The sequence below is a fragment of the Heloderma suspectum genome, chromosome 2 (assembly GCF_057233095.1).
Source record: "Heloderma suspectum isolate Gila_16-S chromosome 2, 16-S_ref, whole genome shotgun sequence".
NCBI classification, from domain to species: Eukaryota; Metazoa; Chordata; class Lepidosauria; order Squamata; family Helodermatidae; genus Heloderma; species Heloderma suspectum.
In genome coordinates this window covers 365,776,748-365,791,920 of record NC_139459.1, presented here as the reverse complement: position 1 = coordinate 365,791,920, position 15,173 = coordinate 365,776,748, and the positions used below count along the sequence as shown (strand labels likewise).

The window sequence follows — 15,173 nt, the reverse complement described above, 5'->3', positions numbered from 1 at the left end:
GACTAAGAACCTCACACGATGCCCCTACACCACGGGCGCAGCTGACGAGCGCCTTGCAGAAGATGGCAAGAGGCATTCCAGATTCCTTCAGGAGTTTGGGACTTTACAGTGGCCAAGGATGCAGGCTGCCAAAGGACAGCCAGTCACAGGACTGCTTGGCCTGGAGATGTTCAGTGCAGAGCAGATAACTGGTTCTGGGCTTCTTGCCAGAGAAAAGGAGGGGGCGGCCTGCTTATAAATTTGGAGCACAGAGCATACCAACGAGTAGTACAATGGGAATGATTTTGTGTTGTGTGAGTCAGAAGCAAAAGAAAAAGGCTGCAGCCACCTAGCAGAGGCCTGTTCCGATCCATCAACCTCTGGGTTATGGGCCCAGCATGCTCCCGCTGCGCCACTCTGTTAGACAGGCTTTGTCAGCATGTTTCTCTCCAAACCATCCCCGGCCATGAAATCTCAGGCCAAGGGAGGCTGAGAGGCAGCACTGCCCGGGTCTCTGTGGCGCAATGGGTCAGCGCGTCTGGCTGTTAACCAGAAGGATGGTGGTTCAAGCCCACCCAGGGACGGCTGTGGGAGCCCTGCCCTCGACGAGGTGGCCGAGTGGTGAAGATGACTGAGAGCTATCCTGCTGCGCTCCGAACATGGAGGCATTAGGACATAAACCTTTGGCTTTGCCTCTTGGGAAGGCTGATGGCAGAGGAAGGTGTGTGCCAGCTGGGACTTTAACCCGGGTTGTGAGATTGGAAACTCTGCATGATGACTTCGATACCCTTCAAAAGGAAGGAGGTCTCTTTCTGCTGCTGTCCAAGATGATTCTAGCTGAAAATATCTAATTAGGATCGCCCCTCTTCTCCTCCAAATGTCCACAGTTGCTGGATTGCTTCTGCTAGGTGGCGGCTGCCTTTTCAGTTTCCCTCAGATACCATGCAAAAAAAAAAGCAACAGGTGGTCCCTTCTCACTGCTGGCTGGGGTGCAGATTTCCCCAGGCTTTTCTTTGGGTGTAACATCCACACTGCCTCCACCGCCTTGTCCACTGCCCCCCTACCCGGAGAACCAAGATCTGGCACCATTCCAAGGGATATATCCAGCTATAAAGCAAATTCAAAGTGTCTGCACACAAATGGGTCAGATAGGGGTTTTAAACGCCTACCCCGACCCCTGCCCCCCGTTAAATCTGAATGATGCAGCCGATTGGACAGTCATAACTCAGTACCAAGAACGGATGCGCACCGTTCTACAACAAATGGGTCAGAAAACTGTAAACTGGTCTAAGGTGTGGGCTGTGACTCCACAAAAATCAGAAACCACCGCTGATTCCCTGGTTTGTTTGACTCGCACTCTGCACATGTATGGGGGCATCGACCCTGATGAGGCAAGGCATGCTGCCCTGATAGTAGGTATGTTTGTGGAGCAAGCCGCTCCGGATATTCAAAAATATTTCAGGGAACACCAGCCAGGGTGGCAGGAAAATAGTGTGGTGAAGATGTTGGCAGTAGCAAAGCATGTGTTTGATGGTAGGGAGGAGAAGGCGCAGAAGGAACGGAAGAAGGAGAAAGAGTTAGAGGCAAAGTTGTTGGTGGCAGCCATTACGGGAACAAGGTTCCCAGGGTGTGGCTGAGGGAGAAGACGAGAGTTTGGTTGTGGACGTGGTCAGGGAGGACGTGGTAGAGGAGCAAGTGCGGGGGCAAATGAGGGAGGACAGGGAAGTGGTTATGACCGGGATGTGTGCCATTATTGCAAGCAACCTGGTCATTGGAAAAATGAGTGTCCCCAGAGGGGGAATCAAAGGCAAGAAGGGCAGTGGACTGGGCAGGGGCAGGGGCAAGGGCCCGCCACTCACCAGGGAGCAGGAAGTGTTGGAATGTCGGAATGACGGGTAGAAGGAGGTCTAGAGTTGGTTGGTGGGGAGAGCGAGAGTCAAACGCCAAACAGCTGGAAATTGAAACTCGCAAAACGTTTTCTGGCCCTTAACATAAATGGGAAACCTTATGACTGTCTTCTTGACACTGGCGCTGCAAAAAAAGCATGCTGAATAAAATCACCTTACCCCTTTCTGATTCCGGAAAAAGTGTCATAGGAATTGATAGAAAATTATCCACTGTTCCCTTGAGTCAAACAGTTATGGTTAAAACTGGCCCTTTTGCAGCAGATCATTCCTTCTTGATGTCAAAAAGCCCAGTAAACCTCTTGGGAAGAGACCTGCTAGCAAATTTAAATGCTTCTATCAATTGCCAAGATGGGCTGTATGTCACCCTGCCTACCTCCAATGTTACAGCTTTTTTAGAGGAGGCCAGTCCCCCAACAGACACAAATCTGCTGGAAGAGCTCAGAGGGCTGCCATCTGAGTACTGGGCGGAAGATTCGGGTGAAATTGGGCTGCTAAAATCTGCAGCTCCTATAAAAATTACCATCCGTACTGACATCCCCCCCCCCCCCCACGGGTGAAGCAATATCCCATGTCTTGAAAGCCAGAGAATGCATTGGGAAACTAATTGAAAAACTCTTAAAACAAGGTGTCTTAGTACAATGTTTTTCGCCATGTAACACCCCAATTCTGGCTGTCAAAAATGGAGCCAGGACAGCCCCCCAGTTACCACATGGTGCAAGACCTCAGGCTAATCAATAAATTTGTGATCCCAAGACATAAGGTTGTCCCAAATCCCGCCACCATAATATGCAGCATCCCTGCAAGTGTACGTGTGTATACAGTATTAGACCTGATATTTTACTCTGTGCATGCTCAGAGGAAGATTGCAAAATTGATTTGGTCATATTGGTTAACGCCTCATGTGAAAGTGGACATAAAATTGCAAAGAGGAAGTTGCAGTGGTAGACGTCTGAGGTTGAATATCTGGGACACATTCTGTCTTGTGGAACTAGGAAATTATCTTGTAAACGTGTGCGTGCCATTACAAAAATGAATGCATCTATTACAACCCAGGTCAGAGCCCTGTTGGGCATGCTGGGGTATTGCGGAGCTTGGATCCCTAGCTTCTCTAAAATTGTGAAGCCATGGTTAGAGAAGACAAAGGCTGCAGCCCCAGAACAGTGTGAATGGACGAAGCTTGACTCCCAGGCTTGGGAACGAGTAAAGACTCTCCTTGTATCTGCTCCAGCTTTAGGTCTCCCAGATTATACTAAACCTTTTATTCTATTTCTACATGAGAAACGTGGTGTAGCTTCTGGGGTTCTCTGTCAAAATTTTGGACCTCATAGGAGGCCATTGGGGTATTACTCTGGGCAATTAGACAGCGCTGCGAAAGGCTATGCCTCTTGTTTGCGCAGTGTTGCAGCCGCAGCACTCAGTGTGGAAAAAGTCCAAAACATTGTACTTGGTCACCCTTTGCAACTCTGGGTACCCCATGCGGTATCTGCCTTGTTAACCCAGCATTTTTCCAATGCCCGTTATACCAAATACGAGACTTTGTTGCTCCAAACTCCAGAATTAACTATTTCACGGTGTAACGTGTTAAACTCCGCAACTCTTATGCCTGAGCAAGATCCAGATCTCCCACATGACTGACTGTAAAGCAGTTATCCGTGAAGTGCAAATGCCTAGAGATGATATGAAGGACACACCTTTGCAAAGTTCTGAATTCATTTGGTTTGTTGATGGGTCTTCCAGGCTTGTGGATGGAACCCGTAAGACAGGCTATGCAGTAGTGTCAAACACAGAAGTAATTGACTCTGGACCCCTGCCAGGAAACAAAAGTGCACAAGCTGCGGAACTGACTGCTTTAGCCAGAGCTTGTGAAAAAGCAGGAGAGAGATCTCTGACTGTCTACACTGATTCTAAATATGCCTTTGGAGTTTGTCATGCTACAGGTGCCCTATGGAAAGAGCGAGGATTCATCACAGCAGCAGGGAAACCAATTTCCAATGGTCCTGAAATCGACAGGCTGCTGAACGCAATCCATTTGCCTCAAAAATTAGCAGTAATACATTGCAAAGCTCATGGGACTGGTAATGACCCTGTCACCCAAGGGAATGCCAGGGCAGATAAGGAGGCAAAATCAGCCGCCCTTCGTCCGCTGCCTCCTGAACACCGCCTGTGCACTGTGATACCAGCCCCACCCTTATTAACATGGTGGGAACTTGCCAGTGCAGAGGAAAAGAAAGTGTGGCAAACGGCTACAGCTACACAAGATAGCACTGGAGCCTGGGCTGTCCCAGATGGCAGGCTTGTTTTGCCAAAAGCAGTAAAGGCCAGTATTACAACAGCGCCTCAGCCAGGGACATGGGGGTAGTGCTGGGTTGGCAGAGGGAATTTGTAGAGAATGGTTTGCCTCAGGTATACATCAGATGGCGAAGCGGGTGGTTTCTGCCTGCCCTCGGTGTGTGAAGGAGAATGCAAAAGCCATGCCGCCTGGGCCCCAAGGCGGAAGACCTTGGGGGCAACTGCCATTTGAGTCCATTCAGATTGATTTAGCTCATTTGCCCAGAACACAGGGATTCCAGTAGCTGTTAGTCATTGCAGATAAATTATCGGGATGGGTGGAGGCTTTCCCCTGCAGGAAAGCCACAGCCCTATTGGTGGGGAAACATTTGATGAAGGACATTGTCCCGAGATTCAGCCTGCCTCGGTGTGTGTTCTCAGCTTTAGTATCACATTTCACTGCTGCACTAACACAGGCCCTAACACACTCCTTTTGAGAGTGGCTTAGGGGTCACCTGGCATCTCCACACCCCCTACCACCCCTAAAGCGCTGGGCAAGTAAAAAGAATGCCACTCTCAAAAGGAAGCTGGCTAAGACTTCCCACCTCACCTGGCCTACTGCACTTCTTCTAGCCTTACTGTCAATAAGAACCACCCCACGACAGCCCATGGGTCTGTCTCCTTATAAGATTTCGTTTGGAAGGCCTCCACCAATTGGCCAAGGATGGGCTGTTCCTCATGTTACACTGCTAGGAGGGGATGAAGACTTAACTACTTATATTATTCAGCTCCAGGGCCAGTTCCAGCGTATCCGCAGACACGTGGGCCAGGCGCAACCACTGCCCCTTGATGTGCCAGCTCATCCATTCCTACCCGGAGACGAGGTCTACATTTGTGCATGGACAGCCGAAGGCCTCCAAGAACGTTAGACTGGTCCCCATCTTATGTTGCTGACCACTCACACAGCAGTAAAGGTGAAAGGAACGTCCACTTGGATCCACTACACCCATTGCTCAAAGGGTCTGTCAAAAGGCTCTTCTGATCCTGCTCTTGCAGGAGGGAGCGAAGGTGAGGACCACGCGCAGCAGGGGAACAGCGCCGCTAGCTTTTCTCCGGACCCTGTGGACAAAGCAAGGCCAGAAGTGGAAGCAGAGGAGGAACAGGCTCGTCACGCAAGTACTGACCTGTCTGACTTTTCACAACTCACACATGCAGTGAACCATTGGGAATCTGCACATCCCCATCGTTTGATGGAGCTTGGTCAGCTCTGCCAGACTGTCTGAGGATCCACCCACAATCTCAGTGGGTGACTGAACGTTACAACCAGCAGGATCAGCCTTTAAAATTTAAAATTGAAAGAAAGTAATAAAAATTGACCCTGTGTGATGATACTAGGTAGTAATTGAATTTGGGTTGCTAGCAGGATTAAGCTTTGTAGCGTGCATGTTAGAGAAGAGCTTGTATTGGCAGAATTGGACGTGTTGTTTTAATCCACCTTCTATCTTCTTGTATAGGTAGTCCTCATGAGCCAGAATTACAGACTGATCCTTCCCCAAGTAGCGTTCTGACTATAACTCAGAGCATCCAACAAACCTTTGCACTTTCAGACTGTTGGATCTGTTTGGCGGCCTCCAAGGCTACCTCGGCTCCAATGCCCTGGGAGGCCAAACCTTGAAGTGCAGCTAACTTGGCAAGCCCCCTGGTTCCTTTAAAGTCAGATAACAGCACTTGAAAGGATTTGGGGTTTCCAAATGCTCACACATGGTGGTCTGTCATTCCTACATTGGGAACACTCTGTTTTAAAAGCACCTGTAAAGATGGACCGTTTTGGGATAAGTCCAGCTGTCTTTGAACTCAATATAGTAGCATGAGATTTGACATATCTCACCAGTAGACTTATCAGGCTACATGCAGTAGTTGAAGTATTTGCCAATCATACTGCAGATGCCTTAGGCCTGGCTGCTACTCAGGTGACTCAAATGCAGGAAGCCATCATCCAAAACAGAATGGGTTTAGACCAGAGCTTTCCAAAGTGTGTGTCATGACACATTCGTGTGTCGCCAGCAGTGTGTAGGTGTGTCGCGTGAAAATTGTGTGGAAGGGCACCGCGGAGTTCCCTTACTCACGTTTGCTTCGCTTGGTCCCTCCCCCGGAACTTCCTAAAGCAGCTAATGTTAAAGCAGCTTAGCTGCTTTAACGTTAGCTGCTTTAGGATCACGTGGCGTCTTGATGCAGGACGCACGTGATTGGCGGTGTTGGAGCGGTAGGGCGAGGAGTGTGGTAATGCTGGCTGCACGAGGAGTGTGGAGAATTCGAAGTTAGCAGAGCAATTAGTCGAGCAATTTGCAATCAGCTCGGGTGAGAGGCTTCCCCGCGTCCTCGGTGTGGCTGCAAGGCAGCGGGGGAGAACAACAGCCCGCTGGACGCCCCCAGAGCAGGGAGGGCTGCGCCGGGCAGGCGAGGAGCTTCGAGCCTGCGCTCCCCAGAAAGGTAGAGGCGCAGGGCAAAAAGAGGGGAAGGGAGGCACTGCCCTGGGAGCAGAGCTTGGCCAACACCAGCATGGAGAAGTGGCAGCGGCCACCAGCCCTGCGTGGTTTCGGGTGTGCCCTTCGCGGACTTCTGCACCGCGCTGCCGCGCGGCCAGGCCAAAGTAACACACAGGTGGAAACGCCACCTGGGACTGCACCGAGTGGGCCGTCCGCCATCTTGGCCAGTCGGAATGGAGCTCAGTTGATTTCTGCCATTTATTTTTATTTTTACTCTGCTGTAATTGTGGATTAACCACCCACTGGCAGTGTACCATCGGAGAGTGCTGGAACTGGACTCTGGACATAGGCATTGCAAATATTTATAGCAGTATAGCCTTGTAGTGAGACATATATATTTACACCATTTTTGTTGGACTTTTGCTTCTCTACTTCATGTGTTTTTGCAGCTGAGCTCCTACCTGGACCTGGAAATGGTAAGCAGTTATTGGTGTTGTTCAACTTTTAAAAATTCTTGCACATATTTACATACTGTTACTCATAAATGACAACAATGTATGTTATCTTACAAATCATATATTTTTAAAAATATAAATGAAAGGTTTTCATGAGATACGTTGTATCCCCATACATTTCGTTATTACAATTTATGTATGTGTCTGTATCTCTTATAACGGGTTAGTTAAACCTCCGGTTTGCTAGTAAAACCGAGTTACCGTGTCACGAAATGATGCATGTCTAAAAAGTGTGTCACCAACATGAAAAGTTTGGAAAGCTCTGGTTTAGACTATCAGCTGGCAGCTGAAGGCAGCCTGTGTGGAAAATTTAATTGGTCTGATTGTTGTCTAAAGATTGATGACAATGGGAAAATGGTAAAACAATTGGCAGCAGACATTAGGGAAGTAGTGCATGTACCTGTACAAACCTGGAAAGGATGGAATCCTATAGATTGGCTAACCGGATGGCTCCCAAACCTTGCCTGGTTGAGGCAAGGCTTTCTCGTTGTGCTGGGTATTCTATTTGTGGTATTGTTCTTACCCTGTATCTTTGCATGCTTTACATCGTGTATAAAAAGACAAGTTAGCCAGCAATTTCTTGCTATGTATCAAGGCTTGCCACAGGAAGAGGTAGAAAATCGGAAAGAACTGCTGAAGCAGTGGGCTGACAGCACTCTCTAGGTGATCCGGGATGAAGAATTCAGCTCCTATTGGATCAAATGAGGGAATGTGGAAAATAACTAAGGCAAGGCTATGTCGTCTCAGCCTCTTTTTTTGTGCCAATGTGGCAGATTCCTCAAAAGCCCATGTCTGTTGTCTTTGTTTCTTTCGTATAAAAGAAGAAACTTTTTTTCTTTTAAGTAGAGATAAGTTATCTTGTCTCCACAGCAACTCACCCCAGACCTAAGAATGATCCTCCTTGCAAAAGTTGCAGGGCTCTGAGAAGATGCTGAGGGTGGTGGTTCACTAAAAGCTCAGTTGATGAGCAGACACGCGCGCTAGGCTTGGCTGATGTCACTTATTTAGCCACATGATGATTATAAAAGTAACTGGTGAGTGTTGATCTGTGCTGCCTCTAGGTTGACAGAGCTGCCTTCGTTGTACATGAATAAACTCGAGTTGAATCTTACCCGTGTGTCCACAGCTTAACTGGAGGGCAGCTGGGCACAGACCTCCAAGTCCAGTTTGGACTTTTACCATAATCGCCACCCCACAAGTTGGAGGGATCAGTGCCAAAACTGAAAGCTTTCATAGCTCAGCTGGTAGAGTGGAGGACTGCACTGTGCAATTCAAGACATCATTAGGCCACTGATTCAAATACGGCTTGAAGGACAGCTCCCCTTTTGCCGGCGCTTCCAGCAGCAAGAGTTCTGGGTGGCCAGCGGAAAATGTTGCTATGGGACTTGTTTTCACCCACCCTGGGCTGAGAGTGCTCTGCCCGGTTCTTGATCACTCCTCCATGCCTTCTGGATCCTGCTGCAAGCCGTGGCCCAAATGTCCCTCCAGCCACCAAAGCCCTTGCGTGGACCATCCTTGATGACTACAAAAAAGGGACCTAGGTGCTCTTTTTGTGGAAATCCAACCAAAGCATTCCCAGACGATCACACCTCAGCTCCTAGAATGTGGGGAGGGAGGAGAAACTTTCCCTGGCCAGAAATCAAATCCAGGCTGTGGTGGTCAGAGTGCCAAATCCTGACCACTAGACCACCTGGGATGGATAGGGGTGGTCCCCGGCTTTCTGTTCTTGGGGACCGCTGCAGGTTCTGTTGCACACCTCTCTAGATGGTGGTGTTCATAGAGGTCACTTTAGGAAAGGGGTCTAGATAAGGGGTGGGGAACCTGGACAAATTCATGGAGGAAAAGTCTATGAATGGCTACTAGTCCTCATAGCTATATGCTACCTCCAGGATCAGAGGCCATATGCCTATGTACACCCAGCTGGGAGGGTGATATTGCACTCATGTCCTACTGATGGGCTTCCCATTGGGGCTCTGGTTGGCCACTGTGGGAACAGAATGCTGGACTAGATAGACCTTGGTCTAATCTAGCATGGCTCTTATGTTCTTAACATTTTTCAGCCTGAGGGCTGCATTCTCTCATGGCTAACGTTCTGGGACTGTGGGCCAGTGGTGGGCGGAGCCATAGGAAAAAAAACACAGAGATGCCTTATACAAACTTCACCAGGCTGTTTTCCCCTATCCAGCACAGTGGCATGGTGGGAGCGTGCAAATGAAGAGGAGTCCCTCCCTTTCCTGTGTTGGCTGGGATGCAGAGTTTACCCAAGCTTTGTTTGGCTTGGGGTCCATCTAGCTGTTGAGAAAAAGTTTTGTTTCTGCCTGTTTCAATCCAGCAACCTTTTGTGTGTTGGGCAAATGTAGTAGCCACTATGCTACCGAACGGCAAATAGGGAGACTCTTTAACACCAGTTTGCCCATGGCCAGACACGAGTCCAGTGGAGCAAGGTTGTGAAGTCATCTCACAGGCAAGAGGTGCCAGTGTTAAACCTGGCGGGCCCTTTGATAGCTCAGCTGGTAGAGCGGAGGACTGCAGTGTGTGATTCAAGGTGTCCTCAGAATGCTGGACTGGATGGATCCTTGGTCTGATCCAGCAAGGCTCTTATGCATAACATCAGCCAGCGGCCGCATCATGGGCCTTCAGGTCTCTTCCCTGACATTCTGCTCCCCTGGCGTAGGTCCTTCTATCTACACCTGGAGTTCAGTAATGCTCAACACAGATGAAATGTTTCGAGTACAATCCCCTTCATTCTTCTCCTGTAACTTTCTCCCTGTTCATGGCTGCCCAGTTCCACCAGTGTCCAGAAGCCTTCATTATATGATGCATGCACAGATTCTTTGGTTTCAGCCTGAGAGCCATTCAATCACTACCACTTTATTTATTGGCCAACTGTCTGTATCCATGTGTCTGTGTGTTTAGTTGGGTGTGACAGAGAGAGAAAGATGCGGGGGATGCACAGCAATTCACAATATCCATCATCCACACAGAGCAAGTCACACAGACGTCAATACTGCAGAGAGAAACAGAGTGGCAAGAGGTGTCGGTATTAAACCTGGTGTGCCCTTCAATAGCTCAGCCGGTAGAGCAGAGGATTGTAGTGCAGGATTCAAGGCATCCTCAGGCCGCCGGTTCAATTCCATCTCAAAGGAGAGCTCCCCTTTTGTCGGAGTGTCCAGCAGCAAAAGTCCCGCATGCCAAGGGGAGCGGTCCCTTGGGTATTGCCCATCAAAGGGAGCCAACCTGGCAAAAGGAACATGACAGGAACGCTTTGCCAAAGCCCGGGATTGAACCAGGGACCTTTAGATCTTCAGTCTAATGCTCTCCCAGCTGAGCTACTTTGGCTGCCCAGAAGAAATTGCACCATCCTGTGTATCCCCCAAACAGCTCTCAAATGGGCCAAGAGGTTGCCAGCTCCCCACTCAAAAATAAAAGATGTTTCTGTCACTGGTATCAAACCAGAGACCTTTTGCATGTCAGGCAAATGTGACAACCACTACAGTACAGAAAATTTGCATTGGCTAGGGGCTTGCTCTTATCCCCTGGGCCAAAAGTGCTCATTCAGGTATGTAATCACACCTCCTGGAAGCTGTTGCAAGCAGCCCCACAAGTGTTACCCACAAAAAAACCTTGTGTGGATGACACAAATCTCTAGTGGCAGGTTGTAGAAAGAAGGGACCTGGGTGCCTTTACTGTGGAGATCCCAGTGAAGCATTCCTAGAAGATCACAGTTCTGCATGAGCCTCAGTGACTGGAAGGTGCGGAGTGAGAAAAGGCTTCCCTGGCAGGGAATCGAACCCGGGCCGCAGCAGTGAGAGCGCTGAATCCTAACCACTAGACCACCAGGGATGGACAAGAAGGTTTCCTAGCCAGCCATTACTCAATACTCACTCCAGGAAAGAAGTCTATATCAAGGAGGAGGTGGCCAGGTGTCCTTTTTATAAAAGACAGTCCTCTACTTGAAGGGCTACCAGAGGGCTGTCCTCTAGTTTAATGATGTCCTCTGTTTGAAGGGCTGTCCAGTCCATGTCCAGGATAAAGAGAAGGAAGGAAAGAAGCCTTGAAATTGTCCATCAGCGTACCTGGACAGCAGACTGAGCAGGGCACACAGGTCACCTGGGCCCTGTTCCCATGACAATGGAAGGAGAAGGAAATTTTTCTAGGACCCGTTTTTGGTCCAGGCAGGGCTCCACGGGGGTGTACATCCCCCCATTTTAAGTCGCTTCTGCTATCGTACTTCCGGGCAGGGTGAGGGGTTGGAGTGAACATCATCTGAGTGGCAGGGGCTGCTCAACCAATAAGAGAGGCTCCCCCCCCCCCGGCTCTCCCCCCTTTCTCCCTAATGAAGGTGCAATTTAGAAGTAATTACTTCGGAGGTGTGCAAGAGAAGCCTAATGAGCCCCAATCTTTCTGAACTTAATAACCATGTTGCTGCACTTGATCGTTGGGGGGGGGGAGGGAGGAATTCCGATGTGCACAACTGAGAGAAGCCTCATTGAGCACAATGTTACATCTGAGTAGACACTAATTGGTTTGTGCTGGGAATCACAGGGACGGGAGACAGGAAGCACCCCTTGACTGGGGTCACGGTGAAAGGCACACCCCTGGCCAGGGCCAGCGTACCCGAGGCCAATGTGGGGGTTGGGGCACACAGCAACTATACCGAGGAGAACCTTGACTTGAGGAAAAGAATCAGACTTGAAGCAGCTTCAGGAAATCCCGTTTTTCCCTGATAAGCTCCGGGGTGGCTGCTGGGTGGCCACGTCATCTATCCCTAATGACCTCCAAATGCAGCCAGCTCGGAGTAAATTGCTGGTGGAATCAAACCCCCTGGTCACAGAGCTTTTCTACATGAGGCTAGGGATGGCAGAGAAATCCACTGCAGATTCAAATCAGGCCGGATTCTCAAGAATCTGACCTATGAAGTCTGCAGTGGACTGACCCCACTCACCTCGGGGTCCGTCGGATTTCCCGCAGGGTGGTTCTCCTCCATTCTAAATGGCTGGGTGCCGCCAAGACCCTTCCTCCCTGCACCAGCTGCCAAGGGCTTTCTTAACAGCTGGTGCGGGGGAAAAGGGTCCTGGTGCGGCCAGCCCCCATGGAGGAGAGCCCCCCCCAATCCAATGGATGTGGTAAGGCTCCAGGGAAACCCATGGGGTCCCAAGAGGCCCAGATTTCATAGAATCATAGAATAGTAGGGTTGGAAGGGGCCTACAAGGCCATCGAGTCCAACCCCCTGCTCAATGCAGGAATCCAAGTCAGAGCATCCCTGACAGATGGCTGTCCAGCCTCGTCTTGAATGACTCCAGTGTGGGAGAGCCCACCACCTCCCTAGGTTTCCCTGCTGCCCCCCCGACTGGAAGTCACAGGGTTTGTGCATGAGGCTTTTAACCCACCACTTTACCAAGGATTATTTCTGGGATTAAGGTCAGATCCTTTGCACATTTTTTTCCAGGCTTTTTTCCTTTGCTGTCTTTCTATACATTCAATTACAAAACCTCTAGGTGGCGTTGTGGTATAACAAAATTGCGCTACTACACTAGGGTTTCATTCCACCATTCCCCGATATACCAGACTTTCCCCAATCTAAAAAAACCCACAAAAATGATTGCAAAGCGTGGGAGAGGTCCTGGAGGATAATGACATTGTGTAAAGCACCTGCAGGCTACCATGAGTGAGGAATCACAAGTGCACAATAAATATCCTGTGCAGAAAGGCTCTGTCTCCCACATTATGGTTAGATGTACTGTACTTCTATTTAAATTAATTATTTAAAGTGCATCTATACATGTAAATAGGCATATGCAAATTTTATGTAAATTGGTGTCCTCTTTTTTGAGGATGCATATCATTTTTGGGAGGCAATTCACAAGTGGCCACCCTAAGTGGGGAACCTTCTTCCACATGCTGTCATGGCTAATGTTTCAGGGCTGTCTACCAGCGATGGTTGGAGCTAAAGGAAAACAGCACCAATGCATTCATCCAAACCGCACCAGGCCATGCCAGAGTGGTACAGTGGGAGCAAGCTAGGCCCATAACGCCGAGGCTGACAGATGAACCCATCTTCTGAGCAGCAGCTGCCTTTTGCTTTTGCCTTAGACCACCTGCAAGAAAACAGGCTGGGCTGGGATGCAACAGTGGACAATGGGTGGGGGGCTCTTTGTTTTGTCTGGCGGCTGGGATAGAGCCCTGTTTGCGCCCCATTTCCTGGCCCAATGACAGTGGAGGCTGGTGGCTTCGATGTCGGTGGGGCTGTGAATCCACTCTGGATTTCAGTCAGAACCTATTTTGGGGATTGGGCTCAGTACCTTGGATAGTTCCTTTAGAGTCCTGGCTGAAACCCAGAACGGATTCACAGTCCCACTGATGTCAGAACCACCAGTCTCCACTGCCCAATGAGCATGTGGGTATCTTCCTTTCAGGTTGGAGGAAACTCAGGCCCAGGCAAGGTTCAAGGGGGCTGGCCCTTGTAATAAATATCCTTTTCATGTGGACTGAGGGATGCCCCTTTCCTGGACTGCCCATTGAACAGGTTAAATTAGAATCATGTGCAACAGAACCTCCAACTGTGATCCCCCTGGAAATCCTCCCCACCCACCCCCGGCATGGTAATTACGTTTAGAAAAAATACTCCCACTGACACTAACGGAAGGGGTTTTTTTCCTGAAGGTAATAACCATGTGTGTGTGTGTGTGGGGGAGAGAACTGGGTGTTTAACCCTTCCCTCCCCAGCTCCAATCACCCTTTAAAATAGCCCCCCCCCCCGCATGATAATTAAGCTGAGTGTGGAGGGGAATTTCCACTGGAACCAAAGGACAATCGAGGCTCTGAAGAACAGATCCAGGGCAATCTTCTTCAGGGCTCTGAAGAACAGATCCTGGGGAAAAGATGCAGGACTGAGGACCCACAGGCCCAGGCCAAGCAACACCCCTAGGTAGTAATTTGCTATTGATTTGTTCATGAATTGCTAGGAGGTCAGGGCGTGGAGTCTCCTGCAATGCCAGTCTCCCTGGTAGTCTAGTGGTCAGGATCCAGCGCTTTCACCGCTGTGGCCCGGGTTCAATTCCCGGCCAGGGAAGGTTTTTGCTCCCTCTCTGCCATCTGGGAGCTGAAGCTCTTGCCAAAGCAAGATATTTCTGTTGGAGTTCTGCAGGAAAGGCACCCAAGAAGCCACGTTTTCCCACTGCTTCCTCAGGAAAGCAGGCAGTGCATCAGCGTCATAATCTGAAGGTCTATCCAGGTCCTGGTGTAGATTGTCCCATAACCAGGCCTGAAGCCAGACTGAAATGGATCTAGATAATCTGTCTCATCCATTAATCCCTAGAGCTGGGAAGCCACCACACGCACCTTGCCCAAGAATGGAATACTGAAGACCAGCCAGAAATTATCCAATACAATGGAGTAGAGGGAAGGTTTTTAAAAACAAAGGCCATAGGGTGGCAGCATCAAATCTACAGAAGATTTTCTTTTAAGCTTAATTGCATGGGGTGGGATTTTTCCTACAGGAGAAAGAGAGAGAAGTGGATAGGGGGAGAGAGAAATGAGGATGGGATAGCAAGAGACAGCAATTAATTGTAATTGAAGAACAACTCTTGATTTGGGATAATCCAGTGTTGTGCACAAATTAAAGAATTTGTTTTACTTGAAGTGATTTGGATGTGAAATTAACTGGACAGCTCTGCCTTCTGTGAAATTCAAATAAATCCTAGTAATTAGTTCTAAATTTGCACATATAGGAAGGTTAGTTGTTGTTGTTCAGTCGTTCAGTCGTGTCCAACTCTTCGTGACCCCATGGACCATAGCACGGCAGGCCTTCCTGTCCTAGGAAGGATAGTATTGTGGAGGAATTTTAAGACATGACTCCGATACTCTCACGGTTTGGCTTATTCCCAAAACAACACAGCTGTGTGGTGGTCTCAAGCCTGGGCAAGAGAAGACACCCCACTGCCATATTCATAGAATCATACAATAGTAGGGTTGGAAGGGGCCTACAAGGCCATCGAGTCCAGCCCCCTGCTCAATGC

General features: G+C 49.3%; 1 protein-coding gene and 4 non-coding genes across 5 annotated transcripts in view; 2 read left to right on the top strand and 3 right to left on the bottom strand.

Moving 5' to 3' along the window:
* The window catches only part of LOC146355860 (uncharacterized), a 51,276-nt gene extending 47,324 nt beyond the window's left edge, over window positions 1-3,952 (bottom strand). Inside the window, 1 exon segment of the mRNA XM_084831149.1 lies at window positions 3,578-3,952. Coding sequence (XP_084687275.1) covers window positions 3,578-3,599 — 22 coding nt within the window. The 5' untranslated portion in view covers window positions 3,600-3,952.
* Window positions 490-563, top strand: TRNAN-GUU (transfer RNA asparagine (anticodon GUU)). The gene has a single exon. It is a non-coding gene; the product is annotated as a tRNA-Asn (tRNA).
* Window positions 3,953-10,421: 6,469 nt separating the features above from the next.
* Window positions 10,422-10,494, bottom strand: TRNAF-GAA (transfer RNA phenylalanine (anticodon GAA)). The gene has a single exon. It is a non-coding gene; the product is annotated as a tRNA-Phe (tRNA).
* A 432-nt stretch (window positions 10,495-10,926) lies between these two features.
* On the bottom strand, window positions 10,927-10,998 carry TRNAE-CUC (transfer RNA glutamic acid (anticodon CUC)). Its single transcript has one exon. It is a non-coding gene; the product is annotated as a tRNA-Glu (tRNA).
* Window positions 10,999-14,155: 3,157 nt separating this feature from the next.
* On the top strand, window positions 14,156-14,227 carry TRNAE-UUC (transfer RNA glutamic acid (anticodon UUC)). The gene has a single exon. It is a non-coding gene; the product is annotated as a tRNA-Glu (tRNA).
* Window positions 14,228-15,173: the final 946 nt, after the last annotated feature.